The sequence below is a fragment of the Nothoprocta perdicaria genome, unplaced genomic scaffold (genome assembly GCF_003342845.1).
Source record: "Nothoprocta perdicaria isolate Ctin4 unplaced genomic scaffold, notPer1 scaffold_210, whole genome shotgun sequence".
Taxonomy (NCBI): domain Eukaryota; kingdom Metazoa; phylum Chordata; class Aves; order Tinamiformes; family Tinamidae; genus Nothoprocta; species Nothoprocta perdicaria.
In genome coordinates this window covers 1,309,735-1,332,559 of record NW_020455317.1, presented here as the reverse complement: position 1 = coordinate 1,332,559, position 22,825 = coordinate 1,309,735, and the positions used below count along the sequence as shown (strand labels likewise).

Genomic DNA, 22,825 nt, shown 5'->3' with positions numbered 1-22,825 from the left:
TTCCACTTGGGACTGAAAGACACAGCAGTAGTGCCTCTCTAGACAATTAAATGCATTTTCTTAAAAGAGTGGTTCCAATTAAAACTGGTATTTCTGTATAATCTTGTTTTTATATAACATCTAAATAACAGTTATTTTCATTATGAATCTAGAGATTAAATGGAAATAATATAAATTTTCAATTTCAATACAAAACCATCCATGCTATTTTATTTTCTGATATAAAATATATTTCTTTTAGTTACTCCTCTAAGAAGAAAAAACATTTAAAACATTATTTCTATGCCTCTTTAAAGAACTTTTTAATTGTTCTTGAAGATACTACATTTCAACACACAGAATATGCTATAATCGCTCCACAAAGTTTGGTCAACCCTTACCATTTCTGTAAAGGGTATGTATTCTTGTAACCTGTTGCATTTTGTCTTGCCAATATTATACTCTATTAACAGAAATCAAGCAGACTGGTTACTGAACAATCTTTAAACTACTCTTTAAATGTGGAACAAAATTGAGAAACATGAAAACACCCAGACGGTTCAATTATCTCCATTTTCTTTCTCTTCTTTCTGTAGACAATTCTAAAAATSAAGCACATGCCAAAATACCCTGTGGTACAATGCAACTCATGCTTCAAATACTGCACAGAACACAGAAAACCTAATTAAGCATTTAAATCTATGAAGTACTTTATTGTTCAGATGCATCTGGTTTTTGAGGGACCTTGTTTATTTGTCTGTTCTTTAAATATTTTCAAATTTCCTTCCTAACTACAATACAATGTATTGAGTAAGTTTTCTCTCTGGCACCTTACTGCAAATTATTTAAATATCAAGCTGCCCAAATAAAGTTTATTGTTCTGTTATTTATTGTTAAGATCGCCTGTCCTATGTATTCTGATTAATGCACAACAATATTACCTTATTAAATGTTCACTTTACTTCTWTATTAACCCCTCAAATTCGAGAAGAAAAGAGTTTTCTCTACTTTGTACACTCCCAAATACCTTGCAACTAGCCCTCATCTTTCACTCACAGAAACAGCAATTCAGACAAACAACAAATAAGGACTAGTCCTAAGAGTGATCACCAGAGCTCAGATGCAGGAAATGCCCATTCCACTGATCCTCCCCATTCCGCAGCACTGGGGCTTCTGCAAGCTCCTGGACAAGAGGAACCRTGCAGAAACACCAGACTAGCAGCAGGAAACAAAAAGGGCACAAAGCACCCATAAAACTTCTCAGTATCCAGCTAGTGAAGTGTGCTGCTAGGGTGGGAGCAGTGAGGCCACCCTCTTACAGACCTTGCTGCAACCCCAAGCTCGGCAGGGCCTGTGGGAAGGCAGCAACACGGCATCGCCCAGCAGCCCGTGCCCGCTGGAAGGCATTTCTGTAGAAGTGCCAGAACAGGAGCATCCCAAGACAAAACACCACAGTGGTGGATACTGTGAAGCGCCCTCATCTCCATAGCTAATGTCACCCTTTCTGTTTCTCCCCGCTGGCACTGGGGGGATATAACAAGGCTTACGCTGTGCAACGGTGCCTTCGATGCGGTATCCAAGGATGATCGCGGCTCGCTGGATATCAACCCTGTTCATGAGATCCGAACACTTCAGAGCACTGAGTCTCTTCCCATCTTGATCCTCCACAAAATAGATCAGCTCCACAGGGTTATCAGTGCCATCTAATCGCGACACATTTACAATCTGAAAAGAAAGAAGCATCGTTTTACATTTTAAATTGTATTTCATTAGGGTTCCCACATATTTGGCCTTTATTCTTACCTGCTTCAATGCATTTGTTTAGAAAGAAAGATTCGGAACAGCTTTGCCATGATGGCACGAGGATCTCTCTCAATTGCTACTGTTCATAGCCCCTAGTGCATAAGCATTAAATCTCAGTGTAGCAGTACAATTGCTACAAAATTAAACCCCTCTACCTTGCATACCTAGGAACATGACATTATACTAATTACACAACTAAGCTAAGAACTGCTAAAGTTTGAAAACTGTCACTATCCACGCTAAGTCTGATAGGAAGACAATCCATGCATAGTACTCCAAAATCCTTGAAGTGGCAAAAGAAACATATACACACGTATATCCTTCTCTCATGTAAGAACTTTATTCAACGTTAGACAAGGGCAGCTACATAGAGTTAATAATCAGTAAAATAATTTGCTCCCAAACTAGAAGTCAAGATAGTGACATCTGATTGGGACAGAGAGGATCTGGGTGGAAGTCTTCCAGAGCAAGGCATTAGAGGAATGCTAAGTCAGTGCCTAATTACATAAGCACTATTCAGCTACTTYGGGACACTTAGAAATTTGCAGATTTACAAGTTCTTTTGTAACTGAGAGAAAAGCTTCCAAGGACGTGATCTGCATAATACATTTTTATGGCAAACCTAAAGTTTTTGGCTTTTCTCCATTTGCTTCATGATGCAGAGATGAGTGTGAGTGGAAAGTGGCCTCACACAGTTGCCAACCAACTTTTATAAAGGTACTTGTAAAATCTGGTGTTTGTAAGTACCCCGAGTTTCTGAAACACAAACGGGTTCCATGTTTTGGTGTTCTGTAGGTCAGTTGGCTGCGATTCTCTGCACGTGTTTGGAACTTAGACTGTGGTTTGTTCTGCATGCTGATTTTTCAAATGCGCAGGTGGGAAATAAGGGATGCTGGGAGAAGGTCTGAAACTCAAATTTTCCATTTTGAAGAGAATTGCTTTTCACCATCCCATCCTAGAAGCCTTGGATACCTTACTATTATCTTTACTTAATAGAAGCTATGGGAGAAATTAATTTGATTGTCTTTTTCCTTCTCTAAGCCCCTACTCTGACTTCACTTTGCTATTCACAACACACCCTCTTTCTTCTCCCAGATTTTCTGAATGTTAAGCACATACATAGGCAAATACTCTGTCAGTGTCAATTAGAACGGCACTTCCTCAGCTAAAGCACCTGCACCRTCAACTTCATCTTCCAAAGAGCTCCCCCTCGCTCCCGCCCTTCTCCAGGGAAGAAGGGGATTTATTCCACCCTGTGGGAAGCCACTTTTSCTACCTAGTTCTAAGGAAGTTAATAATCAGAAGAATGTGCGCTACGAGGCAGCCCTGCAGATAGTGTCTAACCACTGCGCATCTAAATTGTAGATGAGACTCAYGTAACAATCTTACATTCCTGCAAAATTAAACCTCATACGTTGTAAGTCTTTTGTTTAACCATTTATATGGAATGGTGAACTCAACCTACAACTAAGCCAAACAAACAGTAGGAGTTATTTTATCAGGTTAATCAGAGTTTAAAGAGAGCTGTAAGGAAATGCCGCAACAGGGCGTTAAACTTAGTTTCTTTCACAATTCTTCTTTGCTATGAAGTGTGTATTTAACTAGTAAATTAGTCTCCAACAACTACCCAAAGGCCTAAAGTAAAGCAAACACACAAAGGCTTGCACAACTGAGGCTTACAAAAGCTAAGTTTTGAATTTTTCCAGCAAAAAAAATCACGTTGCAGGGAAGTACTGCAGTGTTCTGCTTCAACAAGGAGGAAAAAAACAGGGTTTTGCAGACATCAAGTCAAGTGTCCTAAGCTAGCACAGGGAACGGCAAAAAAGAACCTCCCAGTTGTGGTAACATTAAAGTATACATTAAAAAAAAAAAAAAGAAAAAAAAGAGAGAGAGAGAGAGAGAGAGAGAGAAAGAGCAATCATCATGAAAGCCTTCTAATGGCAATCATCATGAAAGCCTCCTAGCCTCAATTACCTGAAGGCTAAAGCAAAGAATACTAACCAGCATTAGGCCATTTGGTATAAGCAGCAAGGAAGAGAGCACATTTCTGAACCACGGCCCRCCCTGCTAACAGGACCAGTTGAGCAACGCCTCTTTTCTCATCCTGGTTGAAACACCCCTGCTGCAGGGGCTACGAAGAGGAAGGCCTCTGCTGTGGGGAAAGGGCGGAAGGGAAGGAGGAAAGATTCCAGCTGCCATGACTGAAACAATACAGTCCTAATAGATAACGAAAACCAATGAAGATTTAATAGAGTTTATGGCTTCGGATGTTGAGGAATAGGGGTGGGGAAGAGGGGAAGCAGAAAAGAAGAAGCTGGAGGTATTTTGGCAGAGTGTAGGGAACATGGGAATGAGCATGAAGTAACTGAATGGAGGGTGGACGTAGAGGCTGGTGCTGATGAACTGAGCTCACTGTTTCGAGATATCTTTTCTCTGAAATCATTTCTGAATTCACAATTCTTTATGAGTTCTCACGGAGGGAAGCTGCAGCCTAAACCTGAAATCCAGGGGGAGCAGGTTATGGATTTCTACCCCAGGAGAGTTGATGGTTGAGTAGCGTATTCTTGAGGTGACTACGAGACAACTAGACACGCACGTAAGCTCAGGAACTTTACTGCAGCCTGCATCTGTTGTGTCGACACTAAAACCTATCTTTTAAATTGAACTCAGTTTGCTGCAACATAGAAAATGGCTCACTGACTGTGAATTACTTTTAAGTCTGTTTTAAAAATCAAGGTACGGAATCAATATAGTTTTTAAGAACATAATTTCTAAACAGTTTTATGCCATTTTATTCCAAATTATATATTCCATACAATTTCTGATTCCTCGTGTTCTCATACTCTATGGAGATCTCCCTTCTGCTTAAGAAGGCCAAGAATGCAAGCATGGACAGAAATGCTGTTTTCCAGGCATCCAGAAATGCAGCCCATGCACAAGGAAGCATTTTACATTTATACTGTGGCAGTGAGGGAACACACAGAGGAGGGAAGTGATGTCAGAATTTCAACACGCTGCAGACAGAAAATTAAGAAGACTAATTCATTCAACTTCTGTGTCTATAAGCTCCATCATCTCTGTTGACATTAGGTGTGCATTTAACCTCCACAGAGTAAAGGCTTAGCTGTGTCCAGGTGCCAGTAAACTTAATTTTCAAATTGTTTTCAAGAGAAACTCACAGGTCGGTGAGCTGAGTCGCCTTGGCAACAGAGCCCAGCTCGTAAATTAAAGCAGGGCCAAGCCAGGTGCTGGAGAAACCCAAAAAGCTTTTGCCAGGTGTTGACCAGCCAAGGGGGATGTCCCTGTGAGCAACCCATTCAGAAGTGAGGAAGACTCGGATGAAGCCATGTCGGGCACAAGGTTACTTAGAAACAAGCAAATACACCTGCAGAAGCTCCAAAACGCACGTCCCAGGATTATGTTCCCATTTTACTCTGCTCATCCCATGGGAATTAACCCCCAAAGATGCTGCCTTATTAAGAGTAAGATTTTAGTGTCCATGCAATTAAATCAAACTGCACTTGTGGTCTCACTGGTTCAGCAGACAACGCAACATAAAACATATATTTAAAATAAGCATCACTCACAGCTAGTTCTAGATCTGAGAAAGGTCTTACATAAACCTGTCAAGATGGGAAATACTGGGGCAGCTTACAGGCTGCCAGCGCTGTCCTTAAGTGCTCTGGCTGGGGCTGCACAGCAAAGTTGTTGCTTTATCCACTTCTTACTTCTACCTTGCCAGCGGAGAAACTGTTGTGCCAAAGCATTTATAAACTATATTTAAGACCCTTAATTCCTCAAAAAATAAGGAGGATTAGGAGTACTGTGATAAACTATTGACAAAATACATCGCGTGGCCCAGTCTGCACAGGATGCAGTACAGACTGCAATACGTGAGTGGCTTAAAATTGCAACAGCAGCAGATATTTATTAAAAATATATATTATATGCTCTGTGGAACGCTAGTATGAATATTATACAAAAATCAATACAGCTGCCTTATGTTTTACAGCCAGCTGTGAGGCATCAGAGCCTTTTTATAGGTGATGGTTATAGGCATATTTTCATGGAGTACTACCTGCTAAAAGCATGGACAGGTGAACAAGAGGAGGAAAAACGTGTCATTTGGGTACCCTAGGAAATCTGAAGCTCTTACTCAAAGTGTCTAGATTTACAGGAGTAATTTTTAACATTCTTAGCTCACAACACATTCATTTAGAAATGAAATCTAAGATTCACAAGACATCAGTTCTATTTTCTTGAAAAAGGAAAAAAGAAAAAGAAAAATAGGAAAGGAAAAGAAACTAACCTAATATGCCTACAGTAACATTACAGTAACATTCACAAATAATTGCATCACCTTCTGATCCACAGTCTTGATTTTCCATAGAGGTTCGCAATGTCACCGTACACTATAAATTTCAATATACTATAAATATATTTCCCCCAGGCAAAACTCAAGGGCTTTACAGAGATGAAATGAATGGGTCCTGCCTTCTGTGGACGTATGTATGAGCTGTGGACGTATGTATGAGCTGCTCATGAAAGTACCAAACACTTTGATGCTACTGGAAGCTTCTGCTCTTATCATCATTGCGTTGTGGCTTGCTATTATACTAATCATTGGCTTATGTATAAGAAATATGTGAGGAAAATGCTGAGTATAAAGCACAGGAGAACAGAAACGGCACACGCAGATGCACTCATATAACCTATTTCAAGCACAACTGGGCTATGAGGAAGAGAATTTGCAGCAGCCAAACTAGAAGGCTGACTGCAGCAGAGTGTGGATGGGACCCCTGCCTGGGAGGGAGGCGTCGAGGGGAGCACCCCTGCGCTCGGGATGGCACTAGGGGGGCCACCCCCGGCTGCGGCTGCCCCATGTGCTGCCCCAGGCCAGGCGCAGAGAGGCCGGGGAGCTCGGAGCGGCACAGCCAGCCGTTCCCCCCGCACGGTGACGCTGACGCTGACGTGGCCGGCACTCCGCCTGACAGGGCTCCTGCCAGCATGGAAGCCTCCCACACTCTCATCTCTGGGGCGGCAGCAATTCCAGCATTTCAGCCCTGTGGCACATTCCTAACTCACTTGCTCCAGCCAGTCTCACGACTGAGCAGCAGAGGAAGGTAGCCACATGCTTGGTGGCTTTATGGTTGAGTCCTTAAAAACACAAAGAAACAATCTGGGTGAAATGATAGCCACTCTCTGAAAAAAATATGATTAACAACTACTCCTTAACTATCTACCTGCCTAATGCAAAGCAAATCCAGCCAACCTGTCCTGTTTTCTCCAAGTGTCATTTCAGTTGCATATTCCCTACTGCAGTCCGCACTGCAGCACTTGTTCCTGCAAAAGAAGTACATAGGTCAGATTATGCTTCTGAGAGACTGGAGCTGGGATGAAAGGAATGAAGGGTGGACTAAAATATCCAGTCACACTAACTACATTTTAAGAAGTTCCAAATACCTTTATCAGTGCTGCAAAATACTGCCCAGAAGAAGAGAACCTCTTCCTCTTATGTCTTCTAAGAGCACCAGCAAATGACTCAAAACCAGATGACATGAACATTTGCCCACTTTCCTGGTGATTTTAAGTTGATACAGACGTAACCAATTCACAAGGGACTTTCAAGCATTAGGTAATAGATACCACTTAGGGCTAACACTGCACACACTGCAAGGTGAATGCTGCGGTACTCCTCCTCCCTCCTCTCGTTTAGCAGAGTGCCACCCACCCCTAACACTTGCCTGTGAGCACCTGCAAAGGTGCTGTGTTAGGTGGGAGCACGTCATGTGCTGAGCATCACCCCCCTGCTTCTGCAGGGGGGTCTCCTCCACTCCCCCAAGAGGGAAGTTTCCAGCTTTCTTGCACCATTTAAGTGGTGTAAGCGAGCAGCACTGAGGCTTGGAATGTGAGCTGCAGAGTGCGTTTTACAACCCACAGATTTTGTGCATGGAAGCAAAAAATTGCCTGAGCTCTATGATCTAAAATAGCAAAACAGTAATCTAGACATTTACTTTTTATAGATTTTGGCATCTTTGCTAGCAGCATAAGGGTTATTTGCTTATTTTATATACAGAGGCAGGACTGAGGCAGAAGGAACAAAGTGCAATAAAAGGTGTTGGGAATATAAGAACTGAAACAGACACTTATTCAGAGCAATTCAAAGCTGTATGTAAGAAAAATAATTTTAAAAATGTATTACTGAGACAGATGCTTCTGAGACAGGAGAATAAAATAAGAAAACCTGAACATCTGGAAATTAAAAGCTGTAGTAAAAACTGCAGGATTAAATTAAATACAGATAACAGGTCTAAAATTCTAGAAGAATATATGTGAAATCAGCAAACTCATCATGAATTAGCCGGAAAAGGTGATTTTAAAGAAGATCATCCATTAAATTCATCCTTCAGTTTGCTAATCTGGCTAAAGGAGGATATGTAAGAATCTAAAAATGGAATTTTTATGTCCATTAAGTCAATAAATCCACCTACGACAAAACTATAAAGAAGCACTGGTATCCATAAAGTATAAACAGAAGTTGCCACAGGTACAAAATTTGACATAATTAATCATTCTTTTTTGAAAACCATGGGATTGGAGTGACTAGGAGTAGGTGACAAATAGGTAGCTAAGAGGTAGAATATGGTGCTCTACTGCTGCAAACAACACTTGATTCTATTTCATATTTCTATACTGTCACCAAAACACCGCAGATGATCTATAAACATTTCAAGAGCTGTGAAGAGGCTGTTCCGGCAGAGTACCTTTTTGATTCCAAGTACCATTGCAGCTCCTTTTGCTGGGCACCTCACGTAAGTCAGAAAGCTAGCAAGTTTTCAAAGCAGGGCACTGGCAAAAGCAGTTTTCAATATGCTTTTGAAAAAAGTCACTAGTATTTCTTGTAGCTCACTTTAAATTCTCAGTCGTTTCCTCTTGTTAATTTTAGTGTAGAAGATAACAAGCTAACCAGAAGAATAATGTTCAGACAAAATAAACTAGCTAAACTAGCCAGATTCAAGGCATATTTTTGTGTTATCTTCCCCCACCCAAAGCTCAGATACTATTAACGTATTTAATAATCTATTCTCCTTCATTTACAATACATGTTTTTGTGTTAACTTTCCCCCACCCAAAGCTYAGATACTATTAACGTATTTCATAACCTAGTCTTCTTCGTTTCTTCCTCTGTGTTTGAGCTCTCAGTACCTGCACGACRTTGCTGCCTGCAAAGCTGGCTCGCCTCCAGATGCGCCCGCGGGCCAAAGCCTCGTTCAACACGTGGGCCAGTTTCCGCTCCATCTCCGCCTGAAACACTTCCTCCTGAATCCGCTGCTCCGCGACGCCCAGGAGAACTACGTTGCAGAGAAAGGAGACCAAGAACACAGCTGAATTAGTAAGGTACTTCAGGTTCTTGTCTGCAAAGTATAAGCTTTGAGTCACCTGTGGTGTCTTATGGACAGTTCAAGGGTAGCAGTGGTCATATGGGAATTGTGCCATGGTCAGCCAGAGCTTACACGCAGGAACGTATAAGGCTTTGGATGGGAAAAGAATAAAAGAAACATAAAAAAAAAAAAAAAAAAAAAAAAAAAAAAAAAAAAAAAAAAAAAAAAAAAAAAAANAGAGAGAGAGAGAAAGAAAAAGGAGGGCATTTCTGGAATATCATCCAGTCTAGAAAGACCCAGAATGATGAAGCAACAATTTAAAAACAAAACAAAACATACAAACAAAAAGAATGTTTAATAAATTACGCATAAACAACCAAACAGGAAAATTCAGGCTAAACAATCTCCTTGCAGCTACTTGCAGTCATAGTTTTATGTTTAGAAATCAGAGTTAGAGATGGGCAGGTCAAGGGCTCAGAAAACAAATATGGGAGGAAAGCAGTAGCACCACGTGGAGAAACCAAATGGAGCCATGCAGCCTCGGTGAATCTTGCCTAGGTAAGGTAAAGATTAACAGTATGCCAACCGTGGCACAAAAAATGTGGTTCTTTCCCCTGCCACCTTCACTCCCCAGCCTAGGCACCAGCGGCTGGAGCAGCTATTGGTGACTGCAATCCCTCAGGAATACCACAGAGGAAGCAGCAAAAGATTAACAGGCTTTTACTAAGAGCATGGGCAGCCAGTAAAGTAAATGGGGGCTGAAGGGTCAGTCATTCACTCTGTCTAATTAAACAACCTGAAAGGACAGGAAACCAACTCACCAGTGACTGCAATAAAATAACCCAGCTTTTATTCCTTAAGATCACTGCTTTTTTAAAAAAATTAAAAAAACACTGGACATATCAGGAAAAAAAGGAAACACTTCCATAATTTCACACTGAAATCAACAGCCTCTCTACTACTTTCAATCACAGAATAAGTATTGYAGAGCTAAATACCAAATAAACAGACAGTGACCTAGGGCTATTATATACAACAAATTGAAGACCATTCTTGCCTGCATATTGAATTTCAATAYCAGGGAATTATGCTTAATAGCACAAGCTGTATTCTGCAAGTAAAAGGAATATCCACAGAGAATGCTGCATGTCCCACTGTTTTGTGACTGTCATCGTACTTTAGAATATGCATTGACTTATACCTTGGTAGTTTGATGTTAAAAACCTCATCTTAGCAYGCATTAATCCTATTTGCCTATATCACGAGTCATGTCACCTGCCTAAAAACAGCTACAAAATAATGAAAATAGGTTACTAACACACAGTGATTTTGCCCTTAAAATACAAATATGCAGTTTTTAAGGACTGACCAAGCCCAAATGTACTCTCTCTTCTCAGGCTGCCTGTAAGAACTGGGGTACAAAAGATTTGTTTGCTGCTAAGAAAAAGGAAGCTGCTGCAACTGATTTTTTTAAAAAAAAACATGCCCAGGAGGCTTAGAAAATACAAAAGGGCATGATTTCTGAGCTGGAAGAACTTTTTTTTAATGCAGAATCTAAGAGAACTTCCAGCAAGAATGGATAAAGCAAATCTGAGTGTGAAAAGGGGAGAGAATAGTGTGGTACTCAACAAAACTGACCAAAAAAACTAACACAAAACTCAAAGCGGAGGTGGGATAAATGCATGCAAATCTGCTCCACTTCTTGAACATCACCTGAAATTGTTTATTTTTCTCGAAAAAAAGCCCCATGTAATTCAGAAGATAAGTAGTCCCTTGCTTAACAAGTAAACTAGTCCACTAGTGGGAGGAGAAAAGGATATCTAGAAGAAAAAAAATAGCATGTACATATTCACACACTATTGAATTCAGGGTGGGAAAGCTGGTGGGGAAGACAAAAATCTGTACAGGTGGGCATCTACACCTTAACAGTAAGGCTGCTGGGCACAGCCTGGTCACTATTCAGACCTTCTGGGCTTGAGAAACAGGTAGATGCTACTGCTCCCAGGCAAACACAAGAGCCTTTGAGCTCAGTGACAGCTCAACTAGATCTGTGAATTACAGAGTAAAATATCCAGCAGACTGTGTGGGAGTGATCTGCCACAAATGAATCACAAGAGATCAATGAAATGTGATGAAACTGTCTCATTTACTTTGAGTGCAACTATTTTTAGTCTGTTGTATTCCTGGCATGTTCTAGTACAAAGTGCCACATATAAAGTTTTAATTTTCACTTAAAATGAAAAATCCTTTAAAAAAAAAAGTGTGATATTGACAGTACAAGTCTCCTTATGCCTGAGAATGTAACTTGTCTCACTAAGAATGAACTGTTTCATAGACAAAAAGCCATTGTGTGTCCATTAACAAGCAACTGCAGTAGTTCATTCCAGACCTAGGAATTATATTTCCCAGATGTTCCAGGTCATTAGGCCATGGGTTTTAGAATTTATACTGCTCAGGCACATTACTACCTTGTAAACATGCAGCACCCCTAAGCTATCAACACTCATCGCAGCTATTTTCCCCCTTATCAAAATAATTACCCTCCTATTTACTCACGTGGACTATACGTACCTGTTCTCACCCAGGAAGATTTCATCAGCTGCGACACATTAAGCTTCGGATAATGAAAGGCTGGGGGAAAAAGAGAAGGGAGGAAAAACATCTGTAAGAACAGTATTCTCAACAATAGACATACACACAAAAAAAGAAGCCACTTCATAATAGATATTGTCAGTAAGCACCTGATTTACGCCGATTCATTACAGCTCCTGAGGCTGCAAGGAGAGTGCTCTGAACACACACTCCATGCTTCACCTCTGAACACGAAGTGGCTGAGTGAAGCAGATGTATTACCTAAAAGATTTCAAGCCCCTRCGCTGAGGTCATTGCTCCTAGAAATGTAAAAGCAAAGCTCACTGACCATGTTCTCCTCCTTACTGAGCTAAATGCAGCATGAGACTTTTGCTCAAAGGGTGATAGGGCAATTCATGAGTGCCTGAGAATGGGAATACAACCTTCTCGGAAGCAGAAAGTGCTGTGAAATACTAAGTGTGAGGCAGAAAACTAACCAGATCTCATTTGTGTTGTGGGCAGGTGTGCGGGAAGTATTATTTGAAAAACATCGCCTTCCTAATTACTTTATAAAACACACAAAATGAATGTGTACAAGAACATTTTTGTGGACAAAATTCTTGTGGCTTGTTTGGTCTGTGGCCCTATATTTTCTTTAGTTCACAATTCTCCCCAAAAGCTGTGCTGAAGAGTGAAATTCTTGCCCCAGTGAAGTGAATACAGCCAGTTTCTACTGATACTCCAGGAATAAATTTTTTCCCAAGGTTTCCACTGGAGTGCAGTAAAGACGTGTTGGGAAGCAAGCGCAGATGGGGGCTGGGCCAACAGTTTCCTCAAGGGACGTCTGGAGCTTCGGAATAACAGAAGTATAATAGAAAGAAAAAGGAAGGGTCACAACGTTCTCAAAATATTTGATAATCCAGCTGCAGTTTGCTCAGCATTTTACAAAGGTTAATTTTTAAATCATTTTACGAACAGAAGGAAGGAGGCACACGATTAGAATGACTAGGTCCCTGACAGATTAGTATTTAGAATGAGGATATCGTGTTTTCAGTTCTAGAACTGAACTAGAAGTTATAGCACTATTACTTGCTTCTGAGAAAAAGAATATTATTAGTTTTTTAATTCAATTACTACATAATTTGTGGAGTAGCTGACCTCTCCGCATGTACCCACCCAAGCGTTTTCTAAAATCCAATCTTTTGCCCCTTAAAAACTTTCCGATTTTTTGTTATTGCAAGAGTAAAAGAATCACTAGTATCATACTTTTTATTTTTATAGGCTCATAAGTAGTCCTATGAAAATAAAATACGACATTTTCTGAAGTCCTGTTCTGCCTTTATTTCAATAATAGAAGCACTAGTTTTCAGAGTACCCTTGCGAGACTTAATCTTAATTAAGTGTGACTTAATCTTCAGAACAGTATCAGACTGTGGGCCTTTATTCTAACTTGGAGACATCTGTACTTTGACCAGGATGCATTGAATTTCCAAAGACTAAGGGAAGAAAAAAAAAAAGAAAGAAAAAAGCAGTCCACAGTCCACTTATTTTAACCCATTTATTTTTGGCATGCTGCTGCATGGTTCTTCTGAGTGTAGCTTAAAAATCTGGAGGGTGTTTGSTCTCCTCATGCCTGTGTTTACTTCAAATTAAAGATACAATTTGAACAACAAAAGCATAAACTAAACTGCATCTATAGTTTCCAAAGCTTGGGAAGAGGAAGATAAGAAAATCAAAGACTTTCCAATGGCAGTAAAACTTTGAACTTGTTGTGGGTTGTGGGTTTTTTTTCATTTGAACCAAAATAATGTTTTGCTTTGACTTAATGTGCTCTTCATGCTTTCTCTAATTAGTACTTGAAAATGATTTAATTCATGCAAATTGCTAGATGACTAGTCACTTAAACTTTAGATGGAATTAATGAAAGTTAAAAATAACAAGTCTCAAGCAGAAAAATCTTAAAAATGAACAGGAGAAAATGCTCTGATCACTGGCATCTGAGCGTGGGTTCTAAAACCTGACAAAGGGATCATGAAATGAAGGACACTTCGGAAATATAGGCAGTGGCAGCAAGTCAGGAACCCCAAATCTCTCCCCACGGGTCACTCAGTGTMACAGCAAGGCTCGTGTGGCCAGAGCCTGAGCTCAGCTGGAGCTTCAGCACAATGAGACCAGTTTATTTGCCAGATCCTTAATGTCCCCTAAGATATGAAGATTAAAGACAGCACAGACTGAATGCTATTCTGCGGGGAGGATTGGATAGACAAAGCGCAATTGCAAGATAGATTGTGGCTGATCTGCTAATGACTCTGGATGCATTAATAAGGAGCACATGGTCATCATTAGGGGATCCTAACATACACTCCTGAAGTGCCGCACCGCGGAACGGCGCTGACTCAGCACTCGGGGAAATGGCAAAGGGCCACCCAGGGACCCAGCTACCTCTTTCGAGAGCGCAGTGCTCAGGCAAACTGAGCTCTGGCAATGAGGACATGGGTGGCCTCTTACATGAAGCCATGTGGGATCATGCAAAACAGAGCTGGGACCACGCCAGTCACTCTTATTTACAGCACAGGGAGGAACTATAACAGAAAGCATGGAGTAAATGTACATTTTTGAGTGATCAGAACATCACTTAAAAATAAGAACCCATGGAAATAAAAACAATAAAAATAGTAAAAAAATAAGAGTCCATGGGTTGTGGCTAACACTAAAACAATTTATCCACTGTGATCCAAACCCCACTCCAATAAAYACTGCCTATAATTCCTGCAATCTTTGTACCATACTATACGATTTTATATTAACCTACTGACCTTGCAACATCGCCAAGGTTTCCACAAGAGATGCTAATCTTACAGCACTGGAAAAAACAGYATGTCCCAAGGCAGCTCTCTCTACTTTAAGCCATAACAAAAACAAAGACTTATCACAGGTAAGGTCACAAAGGCCAACATCCCYCCATCTAGTCCACGGCTCGCTTTTGGCTGGTCTCAGAGACATCTTCCAGCCATGAAGGCATACTCAATATATTCCTTCCTATCCTTTCCAATGAACTAGTGCCCGGTGCTTAGACTGGGGCTTCTTTTTCCTGACCATCTAAGCGAATGAGCTACCAACCTAAAATGTGAGACAGAAAGTGGACAGGGCAAAATTAGTGGACAGGAAGATGTGAGGTGAGCCTGTTGGTATAGGTGTGTTGCTGAAGTTATAGTTACCAGAAGTTTCTGAAGAAAAAAAAAGAGAAAAAAAATACACCTTCCCTGCCTCCAAGGGAGCCTCCAAGTCGTTCCCTCACACAACATACAAACCTGAAGTYCGGAAGCTTTCTTGCTTTAGATCTGTCCTGAATCCATCCTGTCAAATTGATAATCTTTACTATTGTCTTTGTTCTAAATGAATGCATCCTGTCAAACTGATAATCTTTACTATTACCCTTGTTCTAAATGACTGGGAAGAAACTGACTGAGATAATTACATTACATTAATTATATTAATACTTAATGTTGTACTGCACATGGACAACCTACCCCATTCAAGGTATAAGCAGCACATCCAAATGAGGTGAAAACCTAATGTGTGAAAGGCCACGTGAACAAAAACTAGGCAGCAAACACAGACAAGGCTCCTAGGCAGGATATCAAAGGCCAGTTTCACTTCACTTAGCCCAGCAATGCTAAGCTACAGCAGCATTACGTGTAAAGTAGCTTTGCCTTAACAGGAATCAACGTGAAACCCCTGACAGCTCAGCTCACAAATCAGTTCTTTTCCTTAAGATGCAGACTGTGATAAAACTCAAGAAAGCCTCAAAAAACTAGGTTACCACCAAGAGCATTAAGTGCTGCCGGGCCTAATAACTAAGGAGCAAATAGCATAAGACAGTACAGGAAAACATTTTAAATWTACATGCCCACATACTTCCAAAATTCCTGAAAATTTTCATGTCAAAGGGTGGTACAAAATTTGCACAGAACAAAGGAGCCACCTGGCAAAAAAAGATCTTCAGAAGAACTCCCCCAGTGTATGACTGCTCTGTCATATAGTGCTCTCCTATATGCTCATGGGAGGGTGAGAAAGAAGTCCAGAGCCGAGGGAGCCCTCAACTTTTGTATTTAAGTATCTCATAGCCAAAGCACTTTGGGGGATCTGGCTCTCGGCCATCCTCAACAGACCACTGAGCAGGACGTCCTGAGAGGGATCTGCCCTGTGCTGTTGAGGCTTTGGGCATGACTGCTGGCTCTGGATCAAAACTGTTTCTCAGAAACAGTGGGAAAAAACACCTGAAGCAACAACTGAAAATAATGGCAATAGCAGCCCTGCTTTATAAAAAGGTATGAACTGCATTCATGCTTGCRGACAGACAGACCCACAGCTCTGAGCAAGCTGAGAACCGTGGTCTCACTTTGCTGACCCATCAAATGGCACCGTGGCTGCTGCTCCAGAACGGTCCACAGGAACCCCCTGAAGCACTGCGGGGAGGGCAGCAGCAAAGCCCGAGTCAAAATGAGCTGTCGTGCTCTTAGCACGACACACAAATGGATCCCACTGCAAACGGATTGCTCAAAGAATATGCAAGTCATATTCTTGCATATTCATATTCAATTCATTCACGCTGACGAGACACTCCTAGAGTTGGGGCACCGTATCTCCCAAATCCTCACTGGGACTTTAGGAAAATCTTAKCTTTCCTTAAAAAAAAAATCAGTGTATTTACTCGTCTCGATAAATCAAAATGTCATTTACTTCACTTTAATCTACTGAATGGGTCTTTAATCTACTGCAGGGTGACAGAGCCCTGGCACAGGCTGCCCAGGGAGCTTGTGGAGTCTCCTTCTTCGGAGACCTTTAAAACCCACCTGGATGCCGCCCTGTGCCCTGTGCTCTGGGTGACCCTGTGTGAGCAGGGGGGTTGGACTAGACGACCTCTGAGGTCCCTTCCAACCTTAAGCATTCTGTGATTCTATGAATGTATTTCATTTTATTTCAGCTTTACTGATCTGTATTGTGTGTACTGTACACAAACTTTTGTACACAAAAGAAGGCTTTACAAAATTCCACCATTAAAAGAGACACACGACTGAGCAAAGACACCACCACCATCAAATTCTGACCAATATGTTGGAGGCACATGCTGCGCTGTGGTGGCAGTATTCAATAGATAGGCCAGGGTGATTTCTCCTTGTGCTTGAAATGCAAGGGTGCACAGTTATAGATCGCTTGGCTGGTTGATAGATTGGTTGCCATCATCCTTCCTAATGGACATGTAGACTAATCTAAAACAACAGCATTTATCAAAAGCTCCAGAAATGAGTCTAAGAGAAAACATTTGTCATAAAGGACTTAATCACCGTTGATGAGTAAATCTGCCTTCCTACATTAAGGATTTGTTTGAGGATTTCAGCTTTGGAGGTGTTTGGGAGATTTGCTGGCAGATTGAAGGGAATGGAGAATAATTTAGCTTTTGAYGATAAGCACAATAGAGATGTCTAGGCTGGAATTTGCAGAAACAAAGTTAAAGAAATACCTCATCCACATGCTTGGATATGCTGTGGTACATATGCAGAGAAGCTCAATTTGCCAGGGAGTGGCAACCAACTTTTATATGAGCTTTTTGCAAATCCCCACAGCAGTCAAGCACAAGCAGAAATTCTAAGGGACTATTTTCTGTGGGTGCTGTTTGACCTTGTCAGTCATCAACTCATGAGCTACCGTAGAGCCCTCCTGGCATCAGCCAGGACTCGGCCCCTGGCTGGGAGCTATGGGCATGCACGTCACCCAGGCAGCTCCTGCCTCGAGAGCAGCTAAAAAAAAGGAAAAAAAAGTTACCTCTAAATTTCTGAAGAATCACTAGAAAAGAATAAAAGGAGAAGAGTGCAAATGCATGCTTAGTAGTAATGTTTTTCCCTACTGTTAGTCTGCTTTTTAGGATATATAGGCCCTGGTTGAAATTCTGTTCTCATTTAACTACACTTTAGCAACCTTGCAARTCTAGAAGAGGGATTCTCAGCAAGGAAGATTCTGCAAATTCACTATAAAACACATCCTAGAATATGTGGACAAACTTAAAAACTACAGGAACAAATGTATGTAAAGTTCAGAAAAGAAAAAGAGACTAAAAGTTCAGAAAAGAAAAAGAGACTAAAATAATACCCAAGCAAGAAAAAAAATAAGCTTTAGTCAAATGAGCAAAAGCTACCATGCAGAACAAAGACAAATAATTTTCAAGCAGTCCAGGCAACAGCAATATTTAATTTCAATTCAGTGAGAGAAAAAGATCACAACCCACAATTTGATAAACTCTGAGGCCTCCCAGGGAATAAAAGACACRTTGGTCATTTGTGGACAAGGGTTCTGATTTTTCTCTGGAAAATGAAAATATGCCAAGAATTTTGGTCCTAGCTCAATTAACACAGCTGTCACTACACAGGTATAGTTTATGTGAGACCAAATGAGAGCTCAATGCAATACTCTGACACACTCTTCAGTGTATCGTGGGGGCAGAGGGATCAAAATCCCTAAAAGGGAAAAGAAAAAAAAAAGCTAAAAAAAAAAAGTTTTATTGTGTCATCATTTTACAAGATATAAAGATACTATAGAAAACAATTGCTTTTGTAGCAAGTGCTCTGYTTATCATGGCTTCATTGACATACCAGAAAATGCTATTAGGTCTGAATTCCCACTAGATACTTGATTAYGTAGAGAAAATCACTGTGTCAGGCCCTCAAAAAATAACTCCGATAATTTAAAATCTGCATTGGAATGCACAATGAGGAAAGGTAAACTGGGAACGTGTGGACTCAATTGCATTAATGCCTGCCACCAGGAAAGGCAGTGCTGTAACACCACAATCCTGCTGATGTTCAGTAGTTACTTTCGTCAAGCAATAGTCTCTCAGTGTGCAAGGATAAGTCTTGAGCTTAGAAATTCAGCTTATTTCTGAGATAGAGATCACCTGAAACATCTAACCAAACGTAAGTCATAAAAAGTGAGTGTCAGGCAAACTCTGCTCTGTACCCATTCCCCATTTATATAAGTTTAGGATGGCCATGGAAAAAGTGCCATGCAATGAAAGTAGTCCATAAGGACAGCAACGTGCTGGGGACATCGTAAAAGACAACAGGCTACTTTAAAAAGCACGGCTACTGTCAGGTAACAAAGACTGTATGAAAACAWATTAGTCAAGCTTAAGTTGTCAGTGTCACACAGGGCTTACTAGAAGTCACAGAGCCACAGCTAAGCATKGCACAGACCCCAAGGCAGTAAATCATGCTGAGAAGCAGAAAATGCCCCTGCAGACAAATCCAAGGACCAAACTTCACAGGAATAATGACTGGAGCAACCTTTTATTTTTCTTTTTTATCTAAAGCAAGACCAGAGAAAACGAAGCCAGATTAGGCCTCCTTTGACYGGTGCAGAAAGAAACGATGCTGGCAAAAGCAGTAAGTTACTGTAACGCTGGTACAGGACATGTGAACAAAGAGAGGTATAGATTTGCTCTGCAAACTGCCTGACACTTACGTACCCGTAACTTCTGTGCAAAATGTCTTCAAAATTATACAGAGAGAAAAAAAAGACAGTAAAAATAGCATTTTTCAGTAAAAATAGCATTTTTCAGCCTTGATAGCAGCAAGTACTCACGTTCRGCAATTTGTTGCACAGGAAAGCCCAGATAGAAGCTGAATTCCACCACAGACAAGTTTCTGAGCTGCTCACTGACGTCGGACCCATTTAGAAAACCGTATTTATCTYGGATGGCAAAAACAATGCTCACAGGGCCCTGCCGAAACGCTGCCCCAGCCCTGCTCACAGTTATATTCAGTATCTGAAAAACAGATTGGAGCAAGGTGAGAAAAATCAAATCACTGCCATTTCTATTTCCATTCCTTCCTTCATAGAAAATTTCTTCCTAATGTGAACTGGGACTTTACATCAGAACAGAGGAACATCAGTTAACTCTAGATTAACTCAGCCTGCTAAGTCGTAACAAGATCTGATAGAAATGATTTTAAAAAGGGCTGGGCAGCCCTTAGGCAAAGAAGTATGACTACGTTTATATTCCTATTGTATTCATGACTGATCTTTGATACAAATCTTCATCTTCTTGGATCATCTTCTCAGAAAGCTTGAACCCAGAGGGATGCATGCTGCCAAACTGTCCCACTTTACGACAAAGCACCGGAGTTCTGCATGTTCTGGAAAGAAGGGATAGCAGTGCACACCTAACTCAGTGTTACTGGCTGGATGAAACACAAGACAACCTAAGGCAACGAGATACAAAATGAACGTCATCATGAATATGCTCACCTGCACAGTGAAGTTGTAGAAGTCCTGGTGATGTTTGCTCACCTCCATGAATGCCATGGTCAGCCCCTTCTCAATGCGCTGGCTGAAGTTGCAGAAGCCAACGTCCACATTCCGAGGCACAAACTGAAGCACTGAAAGCAAAGGGGATATGTTAATTCCTAGAGACAAACACTCCCCTGAGAGGAAAAGAGAATCCTCATTCCACAGGTCTGTCCCTGACTACAGTAATTCATCTAAAAGACCTTTGCTACAGACAATCTGGCTAGTTTTACAGGACTTGAACACTGGCATGCTGAAATCCTCAGTACCCAACAGTTTGATGAAAATCTGGAAAATAATAAAATTGTGCAGAGACTGATATTTAATACTTAATGCACATATTTACTCCATTAACATCAGGAAATGTATCTGCTGTCTATCTCTAACCATGAGCAGTGAGAAAGACATCACATGAGCACAGTGAAATTCACTCTTACAGTACAGATGTTAACAGAGCAGAAACAACACAGGAGGCATACATAAATAAAGGCACCTACACTGGAAACTCATGCAGTCCCTGCTCATGTATTCCCATTTACTCAATCCCTGTCATACCTGACTACTCAAAGTCATGCAGACAGCTTACTGTTTTTGTCATGTAAATCCTGTCTGAAAAGAAAGTTTCAAATGGTACCACTGTCTTTCAAAATTATTTCATGGTTAATATCTTACTTCAGGTTTTCAGTAGTCATGGACTTTACACTAACTACTGCCATAAAGGAGCCATGGGAAGCTGAATCCAACATTAGCAATCCTCCAGCTCACTAATCCTCCCACATCTGAAGAATTTGGAGAACTAAAATTTAAGCTAAAGATAATTCAGACTTGAATCACACATTAAAAAGTGGCTGCATTGTAATTTTATGACAAAATGCTTCACACACAAACCTTTTTCTCCTTACCTTTTCCAAAATACTGCAAAAGAAGGGCAGAACAGGGGATTGACCAGCAAGGAGCAAGTTAAAAATAAGCACATTTTACAGCAAAAGAGCAGGACTACCACTTAAAAGTAGGAGAAGGAATGTGAACTCCCTTCACTCAGTCCATTTGTGAACTATCAATTACAAAAAGCAAGAAAAAAAGAACATTTCTCCAGGAAAAAATCCTGGAACTAGTGAAAGTACAGAGCTGGCTGCTTAGAATGCATTACCTTTCTCTATCACAGATACTAGAAGCGTTTTATTAATAGGCACAAATGAAGACTCACAGCAGAAGAAGGGAAGGTTTCTGGCTCGAGTTTGCCTACTCATTAATCACAAGACTATCCACACGTAAAGAAGCGCGAGCAGCAGAAAGTTGCCTCTCCTCCTCTTTCAGTTAGGAACAACTCACCTGTCTGCACTTGGAATCTGTTATCCGGCACAGGGAAAGAGGGGTGCAGGGAGAGGATCAGGGGGGCCTGACCACGAAGAAGGCTGCTGTTCATCAGCACGTTTATGACAGCCACTGCCGTGTAAACGAAAGGACCTGAYGTCACCAAGAAAGCAAATTTGGGGGATATTTTGTAAACCTGCAAAAAAAAGGAAAAAAAAAATCTTCAACATGAAATCTGGCAGGCAGACTTTAGACCTACAGATGCCACTCATTTCAAAGCCTCATCCTCAAGAGGAAGCAAGATRGAAAAATGTAAACTTTATTTTATTTGTATTTATTTTTTAGCAGAAGCAAAATGTTTAAAAAATAATAGTAATAAAAAGGAAAGAAAAAAAAAAAAGGAAAAGTAGCGTGTCTGGTAGCATCTACTCCRGCGTGTCAGGGTGGTATCTTCCATGTGCAAAGCCTACCTACCTACCTACCAAAATCTCTCCAATATGACACATGGATCTCAACACACTATGACTTAACATATGGTAGCCTAGAAGGAGCACCACTCCAACCAGTCTATATTCTTCTAGCTGCAGGAAAGATCCTACATAAAGTGATGGCTACTCCCTGAATCACCTCCACAGCTTATGCATAGCACATATATCCCATAATATGCACCTGTGACATGCAAGAAGCACCATACACGCAGCTTGTGTTTTATGGGTATAGTTTTTACACAGAAGCAGACTTTTTCTTCCAGAGAACTCTCCTCCCCATTTGCTTATTACAGCACAGTTACTGCAATTACTATTTTCTTCTTCTAACTCACCTATCTCCTGACTCTGAGCAATCCCAACTATCCTGAAGAGCTTTAGTCATTGTGTAAAAGAAATGAAGTTGAAAGTTAAATATAAAGCTAGGTTTCATCATGACACTTTTACTGGCCATTATTCTATCACCTAAATAAAAACAAAGTGAAGGCTTTTATTTATTTACACACATTGCTGTGTCTTCTCTCCCTAAAAGAGAGATCTCTCGGTATCTCTCTTGAAATGAAATAATGACCTGATCTCTCGGTATCAGCTCTTTCCTCACCCTTCCTTTTTTTTTTTTTTTTTTTTTTGCTAACTCTCCTAGTTTGCTCTGTCTGTCTGAGCAAACTGCAATATTTGGGGAAGTCCAACGTGGCAACCTCACAAACACTCCCATCTAGACCAGAATCATCTGCATCTCTTAGATGAAAACACATCTGCACCTTGGAAGCTTTGCTGTGGTGAGGGGATATGTTACATATGCTCCACTTCAGGATCTGCTTTAGGGAAACACAYGGGGCCACCTAAATCATGACCCACATGTTCCTTCCAGGGTAGTGTAAAATACTGGCAATTGCTGTTTAGATGAGCTAGCAGGCAGGTCTTTCCTCTCCTCTAAAAATCACGATG

At 40.9% G+C, this 22,825-nt stretch overlaps 1 protein-coding gene across 1 annotated transcript in view; it reads right to left on the bottom strand.

The window, feature by feature from the left end:
• The window catches only part of KIAA1549 (KIAA1549 ortholog), an 80,644-nt gene that overhangs the window by 45,251 nt on the left and 12,568 nt on the right, over window positions 1–22,825 (bottom strand). Inside the window, exons 4-9 of the mRNA XM_026038495.1 lie at window positions 21,411–21,588; window positions 20,040–20,170; window positions 19,374–19,557; window positions 11,736–11,795; window positions 8,989–9,134; window positions 1,527–1,704 (exon numbers count right to left, since the gene is read on the bottom strand). Of these exons, the coding sequence (XP_025894280.1) occupies window positions 1,527–1,704; window positions 8,989–9,134; window positions 11,736–11,795; window positions 19,374–19,557; window positions 20,040–20,170; window positions 21,411–21,588 (877 nt within the window). The remainder of the gene's footprint in view (window positions 1–1,526; window positions 1,705–8,988; window positions 9,135–11,735; window positions 11,796–19,373; window positions 19,558–20,039; window positions 20,171–21,410; window positions 21,589–22,825) is intronic.